General features: G+C 49.6%; 1 protein-coding gene across 1 annotated transcript; it reads right to left on the bottom strand.

Moving 5' to 3' along the window:
• Positions 1-812: 812 nt before the first annotated feature.
• Positions 813-12569, bottom strand: LOC138805508 (atypical chemokine receptor 2-like). Its single transcript, XM_069990291.1, has 3 exons — positions 12321-12569; positions 6119-6262; positions 813-2492 (listed from the first exon to the last, which is right to left on the bottom strand). Exon 3 carries the CDS (start codon positions 2444-2446, stop codon positions 1313-1315), a length of 1134 nt encoding a protein of 377 aa, XP_069846392.1. The 5' UTR covers positions 2447-2492; positions 6119-6262; positions 12321-12569; the 3' UTR covers positions 813-1312.
• Between the last annotated feature and the right edge of the window lie 590 nt (positions 12570-13159).

Here is a 13159-nt window from a genome sequence, read left to right as displayed (position 1 = left end):
AATGAGGGAAGACAGAAGGAAGGAAAGGAGAGAGAGGGTCAGAAGGAGAAGGAATAGAGGGCAAAGAAAGAAATGGGGAAGGAAGGAAGGAAGGAAGGAAGGAAGGAAGGAAGGGAAGAAGAGAGGGAGGGAGGGACCAGGATGGAGCTTCCTTAGCTTTCCATTTTCCACACAAAACACACAGGCACTTGAGATTCCCCCAATGCAAAGAAGTTCACAAAGTCTCACCAAAAAAAAAACTTAAAAAAAGTCTTACCAGGTGGACATTAGAGCATGGATTTATTTCAGGGGAACAGGATAAAGTAGGAAGGGGGGGGGGAGAAAAACATTTCCTCCACCCCCTAGAAGTAATGGGAGTCAAAATCAAAATGGTAGCCTGGGCATCACCCCTGAGTTTCTTTTGCTCAAGGCTGGTGCTCTACCACTTAAGCCACACTGCCACTTGCAGCTTTTTGCTGCTCCACTGGAGATAAAGAGTCGTACAGATTTCCCTCCTGGGGCTGACTTCGAACCATGATCCTCACATCTCAGCCTTCTGAGTAGCTAGGGTGACAGTGCACCGGGGAGCATGTATTATTTTTAATTTCCAAAAAAAAAAGAAGGAGGAGGAAGAGGAAAAGGAGGAGGAGGAGGAGGAGGAGGAGGAGGAGGAGGAGGAGGAGGAGGAGGAGGAGGAGGAAAAGGAGGAGGAGGAGGAGGAAAAGGAAGAGGAGGAGGAGGAGGAGGAAAAGGAAGAGGAGGAGGAGGAGGAGGAAAAGGAAGAGGAGGAGAAGGAGGAGGAGGAGGAGGAGGAGGAGGAGGAGGAGGAGGAGGAGGAGGAGGAGGAGGAGGAGGAGAATAAAGAAACCAGGACTGGGAAGGTGGCTTAGTGGTAGAGTGCTTGCCTAGCACGCATAAAGCCCCAGGTTCGATTCCTCAGCACCACATACACAGAAAAAAGCCAGAAGTGGCGCTGTGGTTCAAGTGGTAGAGCGCTAGCCTTGAGCAAAAAGAAGCTCAGGGATAGCGCCCAAGCACTGAGTTCAGGCCCCAGAAATGGGAGAAAAAAATAGAAGTACAGTGTATAACAGATGCAAACTACTGCAGCAACTTGAGGGAGAACACCGAATCCTGGAAGTAGCAAAAATAGCAAGGGTGAGAAAATACCAATACTGGCTGATAGTCACTCAGCCCTCAAGGACAGCGCTTGGAGTTCGAGGCCCACCTCGTGCAGATGTCAGGTACAAATCTCCAACCCATTGTCCCACCCCACCCCCACCCCCACCGCCAATCAAGCTTCATGAACTCCACCAAGTCTCTCCCTTCTACCTTGTTAAGGGAGATTTCCCGCCTGGCTCTTCTCAAGGTCATCCAAGGTGATCATGTCTTCCAGGGCTGTGTGTCTGCTACTGACAGCACAGGTGGATGAGGAGGTGTGGACCGAGTCCCCCGAGGTCGGGGATTCTCTGAGGACTGTAGCCAGGAGAGCCTTCAAGTATTGGCGGAAACGGGGACTGCAGAAAGCATAGAGAAACGGGGTCCCACAGCAATGGCAGAAGGCCAAGCTCTCGGTCACTTGCAAGGCATAATCCAGATGCGTGCTGACAGCGCAGCTGCCGAACACCTGCAGATCCAGCAGGGAGCGTAAGAACAAGGTCAGGTTGTACGGGAACCACAGCACGAAGAAAACCACCACCAGTCCCACTGTTAGTCTGACAGCCCGGCCACAGCCCCCAGGCTTCAGCCGGATCACAGCACACCCAATCCGGACATAGAAAAAGCTCATGACGGAGAAGGGAAGGAGGAAGCCCAGAAGGTTCTGCAGGAAGCGCAGGAGAAGTTTCCAGGGGGTGGCGTGGCCCCCAAAATCTGCATAGCAGTTCCACCCATGGGGGGGATCTTCGTGGATCTGCACGAAGATCAGATCGGGGATGGAAAGTGCTAGAGCCACAGCCCACACAGCAGCAGCGAAGAGCAGGCCCTGACCTGGGGTTCTCGGCCTGGAGCAGGGCTGACGGTGGACAATTTCTAAATACGTGTCCAGGCTCATGCAGCTAATAAAGAAGATGCCACTGTAAAAATTGGTGGTGTACAGGGCGCTCACCAATTTGCACAACCAATTCCCAAAGATCCAATGCCAGGCCACTGAAATGGCCCAAAAGGGCAGAGTCACCACAAAGCACAGGTTAGAGACGGCCAGGTTGAGCAGGTAGATTTCCGCCCTCCGTCGCCGCGGTCCAGGCACAAAGCGAAGCAAGACCACCAGGAGAAGGAAGTTGCCAATCAGGCCTAGCACGAAGATCACACTGTAGACGAGTGGGAGGAAGATTCTAGCAAAAGACTGGACATCTTCTTTGTGGCAGAGTAGGAACTCGATGCCCTCCAGGTAGTCATAATCATAGAAGGAATGATTCACAAACGTGACGTTGTTGGGGGTGTCTGGCAGAGGGGAGGTGGTGGAGACCATCTTGAGAAGATACAGGTGCCCTCCCCCCTTTCCCAGTATGGGAATTCTGCAGTGACATGAGGGAAAAAGGGAAGAAAAAGATGGTTAAGAAGGGCTGGGAAGGTGGCTCGGGGTAGAGTGCTCGCCTAGCATGCATGAAGCCCTGGGTTCAAGTCCTCAGTACCACACCCACAGAAAAAGCTAGAAGTGGGCTGCTGTGGCTCAAGTGGCAAAGTGCCAGCCTTGAGTAAAAGAAGCTCAGGGACAGTGCCCAGGTCCTGAGTTCAAGCCCCAAGAATGGCAAAAAAAAAAAAGGATAAAAATGTGGTGATAATTGGCATGGTCTTATTTCTCCACTACTTCTGGCACTGTGTGTATGTGTGTGTGTGTGTGTGTGTGTGTGTGTGTGTGTGTGTGTGTGTGTGTGTGAGAGAGAGAGAGAGAGAGAGAGAGAGAGAGAGAGAGTGTTTGGGGGCTTGAACTCAGAGCCTGGGTACTATCCTTGACCTTTCTCTTCACTCTTTTTTTTTGGGGGGGGTTCCAGTCGTGGGGCCTGAACTCTGAGCCTGGGCGCTATCCCTCAGCTCTTCAGCTCAAGGCTAGCGCTCTACCACTTGAGCCACAGCGCCACTTCCAGCTTTTTTCTTTTTGCTTACGTGGTGCTGAGGACTTGAACCCAGGGCCTCATGCTTGCAAGGCAAGCCCTCTACCACTGAGCCACCTTCCCAGCCCTCTCTTCACTCTTTTTCTTTGTTCTTTTCTCGGTCATGGGGCTTGAACTCAGGGCCTGAGAGCTGTCCCTGAGCTCTTTTTTGCTCAAGCCTGGCGCTCTACCACTTGAGCCACAGCGCCACTTCTGGCTTTTTCTGTGTATGTGGGGCTGAGGAATCGAACCCAGGGCTTCCTGCATGCCAGGCAAGCACTGTACCACTGAGCCACCTTCCCAGCCCTCACTTCTGTTATTCTTTACATATAAGTATCTTGGGGGACCTCTGTAAGGACCAAGCTTTTCTTCACCTAGGGCACATACCTGGCATGCTAGGAACAATTTAGACTTGGCTTGTTTATGCTGTAATACGTTTCAAGGTCTTTCTCCCTATTGATCTCTGCTCTATGGAACTCTTTCCAGAAAAAAAAAAACCCAACAACAACACCTGTTTGGACTCTCACTATTTGTCAAACCAATCCAGGACTCTCTTTTGGGCTCTTGCCTAGATTTCTCTTGTTTGTGATGACTCATGAAAACTAAATGGAGTTAACCTTGGTCCAGAACAGGGCTTAAGCCATTTTGTCTTATTGCTCGACAGTAAATCCCTCTTCCTTCAGGCTGCTGTCAGGTGTCCTAAGACCCTTGTCAATAATTTGGCTATTTCATTGGTTGATTCAAAAGGAAGAGGTGGTCTGGGAAGGTGGCTCAGTGGTTAGAGTGCTCACCTCACATGCATGAAGCCCCAGGTTTGAGCCCTCAGGACCACATACACAGAAAAAGCCAGAAGCAGCGCTGTGGCTCAAGTGGTAGAGTGCTAGCGTGGTCAGGCTCTGAGTTCAAGCCCAAGGACTGGCACAAAATAATAATAATAATAATAATAATAATAATAATAATAATAATAATAATAATAATAATAATAATAATAAATGTCACTGGTGGCTCACACCTGTCTTCCTAGCTACTCAGGAGGCTGAGATCTGAGGCTCATGGTTCAAAGCCAGCCAGGGCACAAAAAAGTCTGTAAGAGTCTTATCTCCAATGAAGCAGCAAAAAGCCAGAAGTGGTAGAGTGCTAGCTTTATGCACAAAAGCTCAGGAAGGGTGGCTGGGGCCCTGAGTCCAAGCCCCAGGATTGGCAAAGCCCCAAACCCAAAAACAAACCCAAGAACTTGGTCTTATACCTTTCTTTGCTTGTCTGCCTCCTCTTTCTTTGTGGTCCTGGGGTCTCCTGGCCTTAAGCCTCAACTCCCCTCCCTTCCCCCCTGCCTCCCCACCCCAGCAGGTGGGATTGTGTGAGCAGCCAGAGCCACTGGAGGGAGGGCAAGGAGGTCCCATCAGCACTGGGACTCATCTGTGACAGGACTTCAGCGACAAGGACCACAGTGGATCTCTGAGCTGCCAGTCCTGAGGCCTTGATGGTCACCCAACTTCTCCCCGTCCCTGACTTTTGCCTTAGCAAACGATCGGGTCTGACACGTGCAGAAAAGAAAAATAAAATCAAAGGCGGAGGTCAGGGTCAGTAAGGCCTCTGTTAGTCCAGAGCACTATTGAAGATTCGCCCTCCACGTGGAACTCCCTCGCTCACCTCTTGAACCTGCTACCAATTCATCAGCGAGCCACCCCCCACACCCCTCCATCACGCTCACCCCAGTGCACGTGACAGCCCAGAGGCACCTGCCTGGTCACTGTGTCAATTTTCCAAGGCCCACAACCAACATCCAACATCCTAGCAACTACTCACAGCAGCCTGAGAGCTCAGGACTATAGTTCCAGACGCCTGAATGGGCAGGAAATGAACTTTAAAAAAAAGCCCAAGCTAGGAAAGTGGCTCAGTGGTAGAGTGCTTGCCTAGCATGCAGAAAGCCCTGGGTTCGATTCCTGAGTACTACATATACAGAAAACGCCAGAAGTGGCGCTGTGGCTTAAGTGATAGAGAACCACCCTTGAGCAAACGAAGCTCAGGGACAGAGCTCAGGTCCTGAGTTCAAGCCCCAGAACCATGATCCTCCACATCTCTCCGCCTCCTGAGTAGCTAGGATGCCAGGTGTGAGCCACCACCAGAGCCTGGCGATAGATGGGTTTTGCTGATTGGTTATTGATCTATTTGGGGACCAGCACCTCGTTTTCATATTTCTTTCTCTCTGAGGCTGGTGCTCTCTCCCTCTCTTCCCCCCCTCCTCCTCTCTCTCTTTCACTTTCTCTCTCTGTTTCCAGGAAGGACCAGACTGAAGAAGAACAACTTAACAACAGGAATTTCACCAGCAGAAGCTCAAAAGACAGACCACCTGCCAGGAAGCAAAATATGTGTGTGTGTGTGTGTGTGTGCACGCACACACACGTACATGCACCAGTACTGGGGCTTGAACTCAGGGCCTTCTACTCTCTTTTATCTTTTTTTTTTTTTTTTTTGGCTCAAGGCTGGTGCTCTACCACTTGAGCCGTACCCCCTACTTACAACTTTTTGCTGGCTCACTGGAGATAGGAGTCTGCCCAGGGCCAGCTTTGAATCTCTGTCCTCAGATCTCAGCCTCCTGAGTAACTAAGCGGCCTTGAGTAACGAAGTCCCCAAATAAATCAATAACTAATCATCAAAATCCACCCGTGACTAGGCACCGGTGATGGCTCACGCCTGTCATCCTAGCTACTCAGGAGGCTGAGATCTAGAGGATGGTGGTTCAAAGCCAAGTCTGTGAGACTCTCAACTCCAAACAAATGACTCAAAAAAAAAAAAAGCCAGAAGTGAGTGGTGCTGTGGCTCAAGTGGTAAAGCATTAACTTTGAGCACTGAGAGGGTCAGGGACAGAGCCAAGGCCCTGAGTTCAAGCTCCAGGACTGGGAATAATAATAATAAATAATAATAAGTAATATTAATAATAATTATTATTATTCCAACCATCCAAAGAAACCAATCAAATGACAGCTAAATCTCTTCCTTCTTAGAATCCTGCCCCCACCACCCTCAGTTTTTCCTTACAAGGTACTCACAGCTCAGATACCCGCTCAGTCTCTGTGCACCTCCAGATTGCAGGGCCCGTCTTTGGCGGACAGGGTGGGAGATCGCCTGGCTCCACTCTGTGTCTTACAATCTAGGTCTCCTCAAGGTGGCTACTGTGTTCCTAGAATTGGCACCTAGGGAATCACAGCAGAAAAACGGTTGAACTCATCAGCCTGGGCGCGTGCGCCTCCCTCCCTCCCTGCCTCCCGCCCTCTTCCTCCTCCTCCTCCTCCTCCTCCTCTCGCCTCATTTTTTCCTTCCCTGCTTTTCCACTTGGCCACAGCGAGAGCCACACTCATGAAACCAGAACTCTCCTCCTGGAAGTTATTTGCCTGGCTCCAAGCCAGCCCAAAGCCTTGGTAACCAAGGAATCTGATGGCTCAGATCTTCAGATGCTCAAGTCACATGCAGAGGCCCTGTGGCCTCTTCCCCGGGGAAGCTCCTTGGCTTGCTCTAGGCAACACTGGGGAGGAGAAGGGAAGCTTCAAGGCTTGAACTCCCCCCGCCCCCCGCTCTCCTCCATCTTGGCCAGTTGTGGCTAGGGAGAAAGAAAAAAAGGAATGAATGAAGCCAGGTGCCCGTGGCTCACGCTTGTCAGCCTAGCTACTGTGGAGGCTAAGATCTGAGAATCGTGTTTGGAGGCCAGCCCAAGGCAGGAGAGTCCGTGAGGCTCTGATCTCCAATAACGCACCAGAAAAAGCAGAAGTGGCGCTGTGGCTCAAGTGGTAGAGCGCTGGCCTTGAGCTGAAGAGCTGAGCGACAGCGCCCAGGCTGAGAGTTCAAGCCCCATGACCGACAATAGAAAAAAAGAAAAAAGAGTTGATTTAAACTGTAGTGTGTGGCTGTGGAGAAATCTCCACAGAGATTAGAGAAGTTGAACATTGTGGCAGAAAAACCTGCCTGTGAAGAATTGGTGACAAGAGTTTGGGTTTCCTAACTTCCTTCCTCCTGAGGAAACATGAGATATTAAATTCTAATCATAACAACATCCAGGAGTCACAAAGCACTTTATGGTTAGTTAGTTGGCTTTGTTTGTTCGTTTGCTTGTTCTTGCCAGTCTTGGGGCTTGAACTCAGAGCCTGGGCACTGTCCCTGAGCTCTTCAGCTTACGGCTAGTGTTCTACCACTTGAGCCACAACGCCACTTTCCCGCTTTTTCTGTGTATGTGGTGCTGAGGAATCGAACCCAGAGCTTCATGTATGCTAGGCAAGCACTCTACTACTGAGCCACATCCCCAGCCCATATGTTAGTTTATTTTCAGGTAGGGTCTTGTGGTTAGTGCTCACTCCAGCCTTAGACTGTGAGCCTCCGAATGTCAGCCTCCCAAATACCTGGAATTACAGGTAGGCTGAGCAGCCCTGGGTTCATTACTTTGATTTTCTGAGTCAGCTGTTCCTCACCTCACTCCAGATGGTTTGCTTTTTTGTTGTTTTTTTTTTTTAATAAGAATTAACCAATTGCCTGGCATAGCCATTGGATCCCCTCCAGGCTCAGCTGTGGCATAAGTAAACTTAATGATTAAATGATAGTTTGCTCAGGCTGTTTGGCAAGATGGAAAGACACGCAGGGACAGCTTGGTCCTTGAACTGTTGGAGACAGAGGACAAAGCAAGTCCACAGAGGTTGGGGGTCAGCGGGGACCGGGGGGGGGAGTTGTGACAGGGGAGACTCAGATCCTCAGACTCTGCCAACTATCCTAGCTCCTCAGGAGGCTGAGATCTAAAGATCGCCATTCCACAACACCGGCCGGGAAAGAAAAGTCCGTGAGACTCTTATCTCCCACCCAAAAGCTAAAGAAGTGGAGCGAACCATGGCCCAAATGATAAGAGCATCAGCCTTGAGTGGGGACCAAAAAAAAAGGGGGGGGAGCTGGTGGCTCCCGCCTGTCATCCTAGCTCCTCAGGAGGCTGAGATCTAGAGGATCGCAGTTCAAGGCCAGCCCAGGGTAGGAAAGGCTGTGAGACTCTGATCTCCAATGAACCACTAGAAAACCTGAATTCAAGCCCTATGACCAAAAAAAAAAAAAAAAAAAAAAGTCTAAAGGATAGTGCTCAGGCCCCTGAGTTCAAAGCCCAGGACTAGCACACTCACATACACATACTAATAATCCATTTTTACATCCCTCCCTCTTCCAGTACTTGTGTCGCCACCCCAAACTACCCTTCCTGGGGTACATTGCCATCACCTACCTCCAGAGACAGCCCATTCACCTGAAGAGTTCACCCCAGCCTCGCTAGAAGGAGAGATGTCATCCCAGTCACCCTTTCTCCAGTGAGTGTGACTGTGAGCCTGTGAGCTCTTCCTGCTTTAATGCTAAGGGAATGTGCTCCTCCCTGGATTTCCGCCTCCCTCCCCTGCTAGAACCATCCGCTGCCTTGCTGGTTGACCTGTGAGTCAAATTCAAATGACACCCCATCATACACACCCAAACCAGAGAGGAACACCCCTCCTGTCCCCAAGGGAAGTCGAGTGGATGACTTTCAGGAATTAGGAGCCTCCAAGCCGCCTCTCTGGGATGAATGCATCAACAACCAAGCCTAAAGAATACCAAAGCCCAATGTCCAGACCCCAGGGCCTTCGACTCACCCTGGTCGCCCACCTGAACAGCTCTCCTGAGCTTCCCCCCGCCCATCCTGGAGACCTTCCCCCAACAGGACCTGATCTACCTCCCCCCAGTCCTCACTCCACCCACAGTCTCTATCCTCAGCTGTGACTCCCACCCATGAACCTCCAAGCCTAAACTTTCCCCTCCTCCCCTCACCCACCCGGCTGCCATCCCAGCTGCCAGGTTTGTCATCTGCGCCTTCATCTAGATAAAAATTATATATAATATATATTACATATATATAATATGTAGTAATATATATTATCCGGTCCATTTGCCTAAACCTAAGGCTGAGCAGAAAGAAAAGAATGAATGAATGAATGAATGAATGAATGGAACTGTCAGTCAACTGTGAGCAGCCAGGGAAGCCTGCCTCACCTAACTCTGTGGTCCAGGATCTCAACCTCACTCATCTCCATCTGATTGGCACTTGGGATGGGAAGGGGGCGGGGGAAGAAGAGGGCATGGTGAATGATGATTGGATAAGATGATAAGTGGGTGGGGCCACACAGAGTCACTTTGAATCTTTCTGCATCGGCCTTGAGATGGGGGGGGCATGATGCATGCTGATTGGCTATGATGGCAAGTAGGCGGGGCCAAACAGAGGGACCTTGACACTCTCTGCATCTGCCTTGGGATAGAGAAGGGGCGTAGTGAATATTGATTGGCCATGATGGCAAGTGGGCGGGGCCACACAGTCAACTTGAATCTTTCTGCATCTGCTAGCCATGACTCTCTGTGTCCTTCCCAGGGTGTCTTCATTGGGCAGTGGGGTCCCCCAAGACAGGCATCAGGGAACTGAGTTTTGGGGGGGCAGTGATTAACTGGAGATAAGAGTCTCACAGACTTTCCTATCCACACTGGCTTCGAACCACAATCCTCAGATCTCAGCCTCCTGAACAGCTTAAGATGACAGGCGTGTGTCATTCACACGTGGCAACTTTTTAGTATTTATTTATCCATTTATTTATTTTGTGCTGATCCTGGGACCTGAACTCAGGACCTGGGCCCTACCCGTGAGCCACTTCCGGTTTTTTGAATGGTTGGAGATAAGAGTTTCTTGGGGACTTTTCTGCTCGGGCTGACTTTGAACCGTGATCCTCAGATCTCAGTGTCCTGAGTAGCTAGGATGACAGGCGTGAGTTCACCAATCTGAGGCTTCTTTCCCTCATTTAGGAATTGGAATTTGACTATAAGAAACAATTAGGCAGAGCTGGGAATGTGGCTTAGTGGTAGAGCGCTTGCCTAGCATGCATGAAGCCCTGATTCCTCAGGACCAAATACACAGAAACAGCCAGAAGTGGCATTGTAGCTCAAGTGGTAGAGCGCTAGCCTTGAGCAAAAGCAGCTCAGGGATAGCACCCAGGCCCTGAGTTTAAGTCCTACGACTGACCAAAAAGAAAAGAAAAGAATTAAGGATTAGTCCTCCGTATGTATTTCAATCTAGGCTGCTGGATATTTACTTCTTTAATTCTATTTTCTTCAAGGGTGCTGAGGCCTGACCTCAGGGCCTTTGCACTTACTAGGCCTAGCATCCTTTTGGGGAATTTAGAATAACATGATTGTCACCGTTTCTCTTATCGGTCCCTCTGATCTTATCTGCTCTTGAAATCATCTCAAGCCATCTGTTTCCTGTGGAGCTATTTTCCTCATAACAGGTAACCAGAGAGATCATCATTTGCCCTCTGTGTGTTCCGTCATCTTTCTTCAAACGCCTGCTGTCTGGCCTGCGGGTTATGTGACTTGGGGGAGGGAGATTTCACAGTCTTTATGGACATCCCCTAAGGTATCTTCTCAGCAAGGGTGGGCCCTTTTTCAGAAATGGGAAATCACAGCTCTCCAGCCAGGGAGTTTTAGAAAGTATAGTCTGCGTGGCTCCTTATCTCCCTGATTGATTGATTGATTGATTGATTTTGTCAGTCCTAGGGCTTGAACTCAAGGCCTGGGTGCTGTCCCTGAGCCTCTTTGTGCTCAAGGCTAGCAGCTGTATCGCTTTGTACCACAGCTCCACTTCTGGCGTGTGTGTGTGTGTGTGTGTGTGTGTGTGTGTGTGTGTGTGTGTGTGTGTGTTCATTAGAGATCAAAAAAATCTTCATGGATGTTTCCTGCCTGGGCTGGCTTTGAACTGTGATCCTCAGATCTCAGCCTCCTGAGTAGCTAGGATGACTGGGTGTGAGCCAACCAGCGCCCGGCCTAGTTCATACTCTGAAATCATGGCTGCTCTAGTCTTTTCCTACCACAATACTGGGGTGTTCAGGCCGCAGACAAAGCTGGCTTTACTTGCCTAAATTCCTTCAGAATGGAAAAGGGAATAATGTTCGGCCAGGGGATGGTGACCAGCTGTTCCCCGCCCACTCCAAGGGGAAGCAAAACATAGAGAAAGAGCCAGAAAAATGCCAGCTCTGGAAATGGAGCTGAGACAAGTACTGAAAGTGGAAGCTTGTGTGTGTGTGTGTGTGTGTGTGTGTGTGTGTGTGTGCATGCTTGAACTCAGGGCCTTGCATTCTCCTTCGGCTTTTTTCACTCAAGGTTTGGTGCTCTACCACTTGAGCCACACCTCCCTTCTGATTTGTTTGGTGGTTAATTCCATAGAAGAATCTTTCGGATGTACCTGCCAAGACTGGCTTTGAACTGCAATCTTCAGATCTCAGCCTCCTGAGGAGCTTGGATTATGGGTATTATTATTATTGTTGTTGTTGTTATTATTTTGCAAGTCCTGGGACTTGAACTCAGGGCCTGGGCGCTGTCCCTGAGCTGCTTTTGCTCAAGGCTGGCGCTCTACCCCTTGAGCCACAGCGCCACTTCCTACCTTTTCTGTGTCTGTGGTCCTGAGGAATAGAACCCAGGGCTTCATGCGTGCTAGGCAAGCACTCTACCACTGATGCCACCTTCCCATAGGGGAATTAATTTTGAGCTCTTTCTACCTATGAGACTACAAATTCCTGGCAGTCGGGAATCTTGTTATTTTGGACAGAGTACCTGGCATGGTCCCCAAGCAAAACAGGAACTGTAAAGACAGAGGCCAGACAGCTGATTTGCTTGCCAGCTTACCCAGACAGCACCCCCAGACTGGCTTCTAGGGGGGACAGTGTGGAGTTGGTTCTACCTCATCCCCCTTTCTCTGTCTTCCTGGGGCCAAATTCAGTTCATTTTATCTAGTTCTCCCCTATGAAGTCTGAAAAACTCTGAATTTCTTCTGTGTGTGCGTGCGTGCGTGTGTGTGTGCATGCGTGCGTGTGTGTGTGTGTGTGTGTGTGTGTGTGTGTGTGTGTGTGTGTGTGCTGGGGCTTGAACTCACAGCCTTGCCCTCTTGCTTGTCTTTTTCCAATAAAAAAAAGCCTGGTGTTCTACTGCTTGAGCCATCCTCTCTACTTTCAGCTTTTTGCTGGTTCCTGGGAATTAAAGAGGCTCCAGTGATTTTTTTTCCCCCCTACCAGGGGCTGGCTTTGAACTGCAATCCTTAGATCTCAGCTTCTCTGAATAACTAGGATGACAGACGTGAGTACACCAGCGCCCGGCTTACACGCGGTGATTTCTAAACCACACACTTGCCCTGAAGTTTAAAAGCTCAGCAGCATAGTTACTCACTTGGATGAAATGTGCAGAATCTCAGCCGATGTCTTCTGAGCATGCGCCAGTGATGGAGAGAGCTGGGGGGAAGTGGAGACAGGAAGGAACTCTCTTCTTCCATTTCCTCCTTTCCTCCTTTTGTAACTCCTCTTCTGACCACACCAGGGCCTTTTGCTTAGGGCTTGGGGGAATGGGTGTTGCTTCAACTTTTATCTTGGTACTACTGCGTTTCTTTGAAGTCAATATATTTGTTTCACTATCAAATTATACTCTCCAGATCTTGCCTGGGAGTTAGGCCAGACTTGTGGGAAAACATGCTTGAAAGCCAGGTGCTGGTGACTCACGCCACCTGTCATCCTAGGTAATCAGGAGACTGAGATCTGAGGATCCTGAGTCACAGCCAGCCCAGGCAGACATATCCGTGAGACTCTTATCTCCAATAAACCACCAAAAAGCCAGAAGCACTAGGAGAGAGGAAGGGAACAGAAGACACTGTGAGTCATTACCTGACTCACGTCTTTGTAATCCCTCTGTATATCACCTCCATAATAACAATAAATTAATAATCATTTTTTGGCCAGTCCTGGGTCTTGAGCCTCTTTTTGGTCCAGAGCTAACACTCTACCACTTGAGCCACAGCACCACTCCTGGCTTTTTCTAAGTAGTTTATTAGAGATAAGAGTCTCACAGACTTTCCTGCCAGGGCTGGCTTTGAACCGTGATGCTCATATTTCAGCCTCCTGAGTAGCTAGGATTACAGGTATGAGCCACCAGCACTGGCTAATTATATATATATATATATATATATATATATATATATATAGAGAGAGAGAGAGAGAGAGAGAGAGAGAGAGAGA

Source organism: Dipodomys merriami, unplaced genomic scaffold (genome assembly GCF_024711535.1).
Source record: "Dipodomys merriami isolate MVZ:Mamm:240054 unplaced genomic scaffold, mDipMer1.0.p SCAF_3974, whole genome shotgun sequence".
Lineage (NCBI taxonomy): Eukaryota > Metazoa > Chordata > Mammalia > Rodentia > Heteromyidae > Dipodomys > Dipodomys merriami.
This window is presented reverse-complemented; position numbering and strand designations above follow the sequence as displayed.

Bases quoted from the DNA above. Each gene is read 5' to 3' on its own strand.
- LOC138805508 (XM_069990291.1), bottom strand. From the start codon at position 2,446: ATGGTCTCCACCACCTCCCCTCTGCCAGACACCCCCAACAACGTCACG.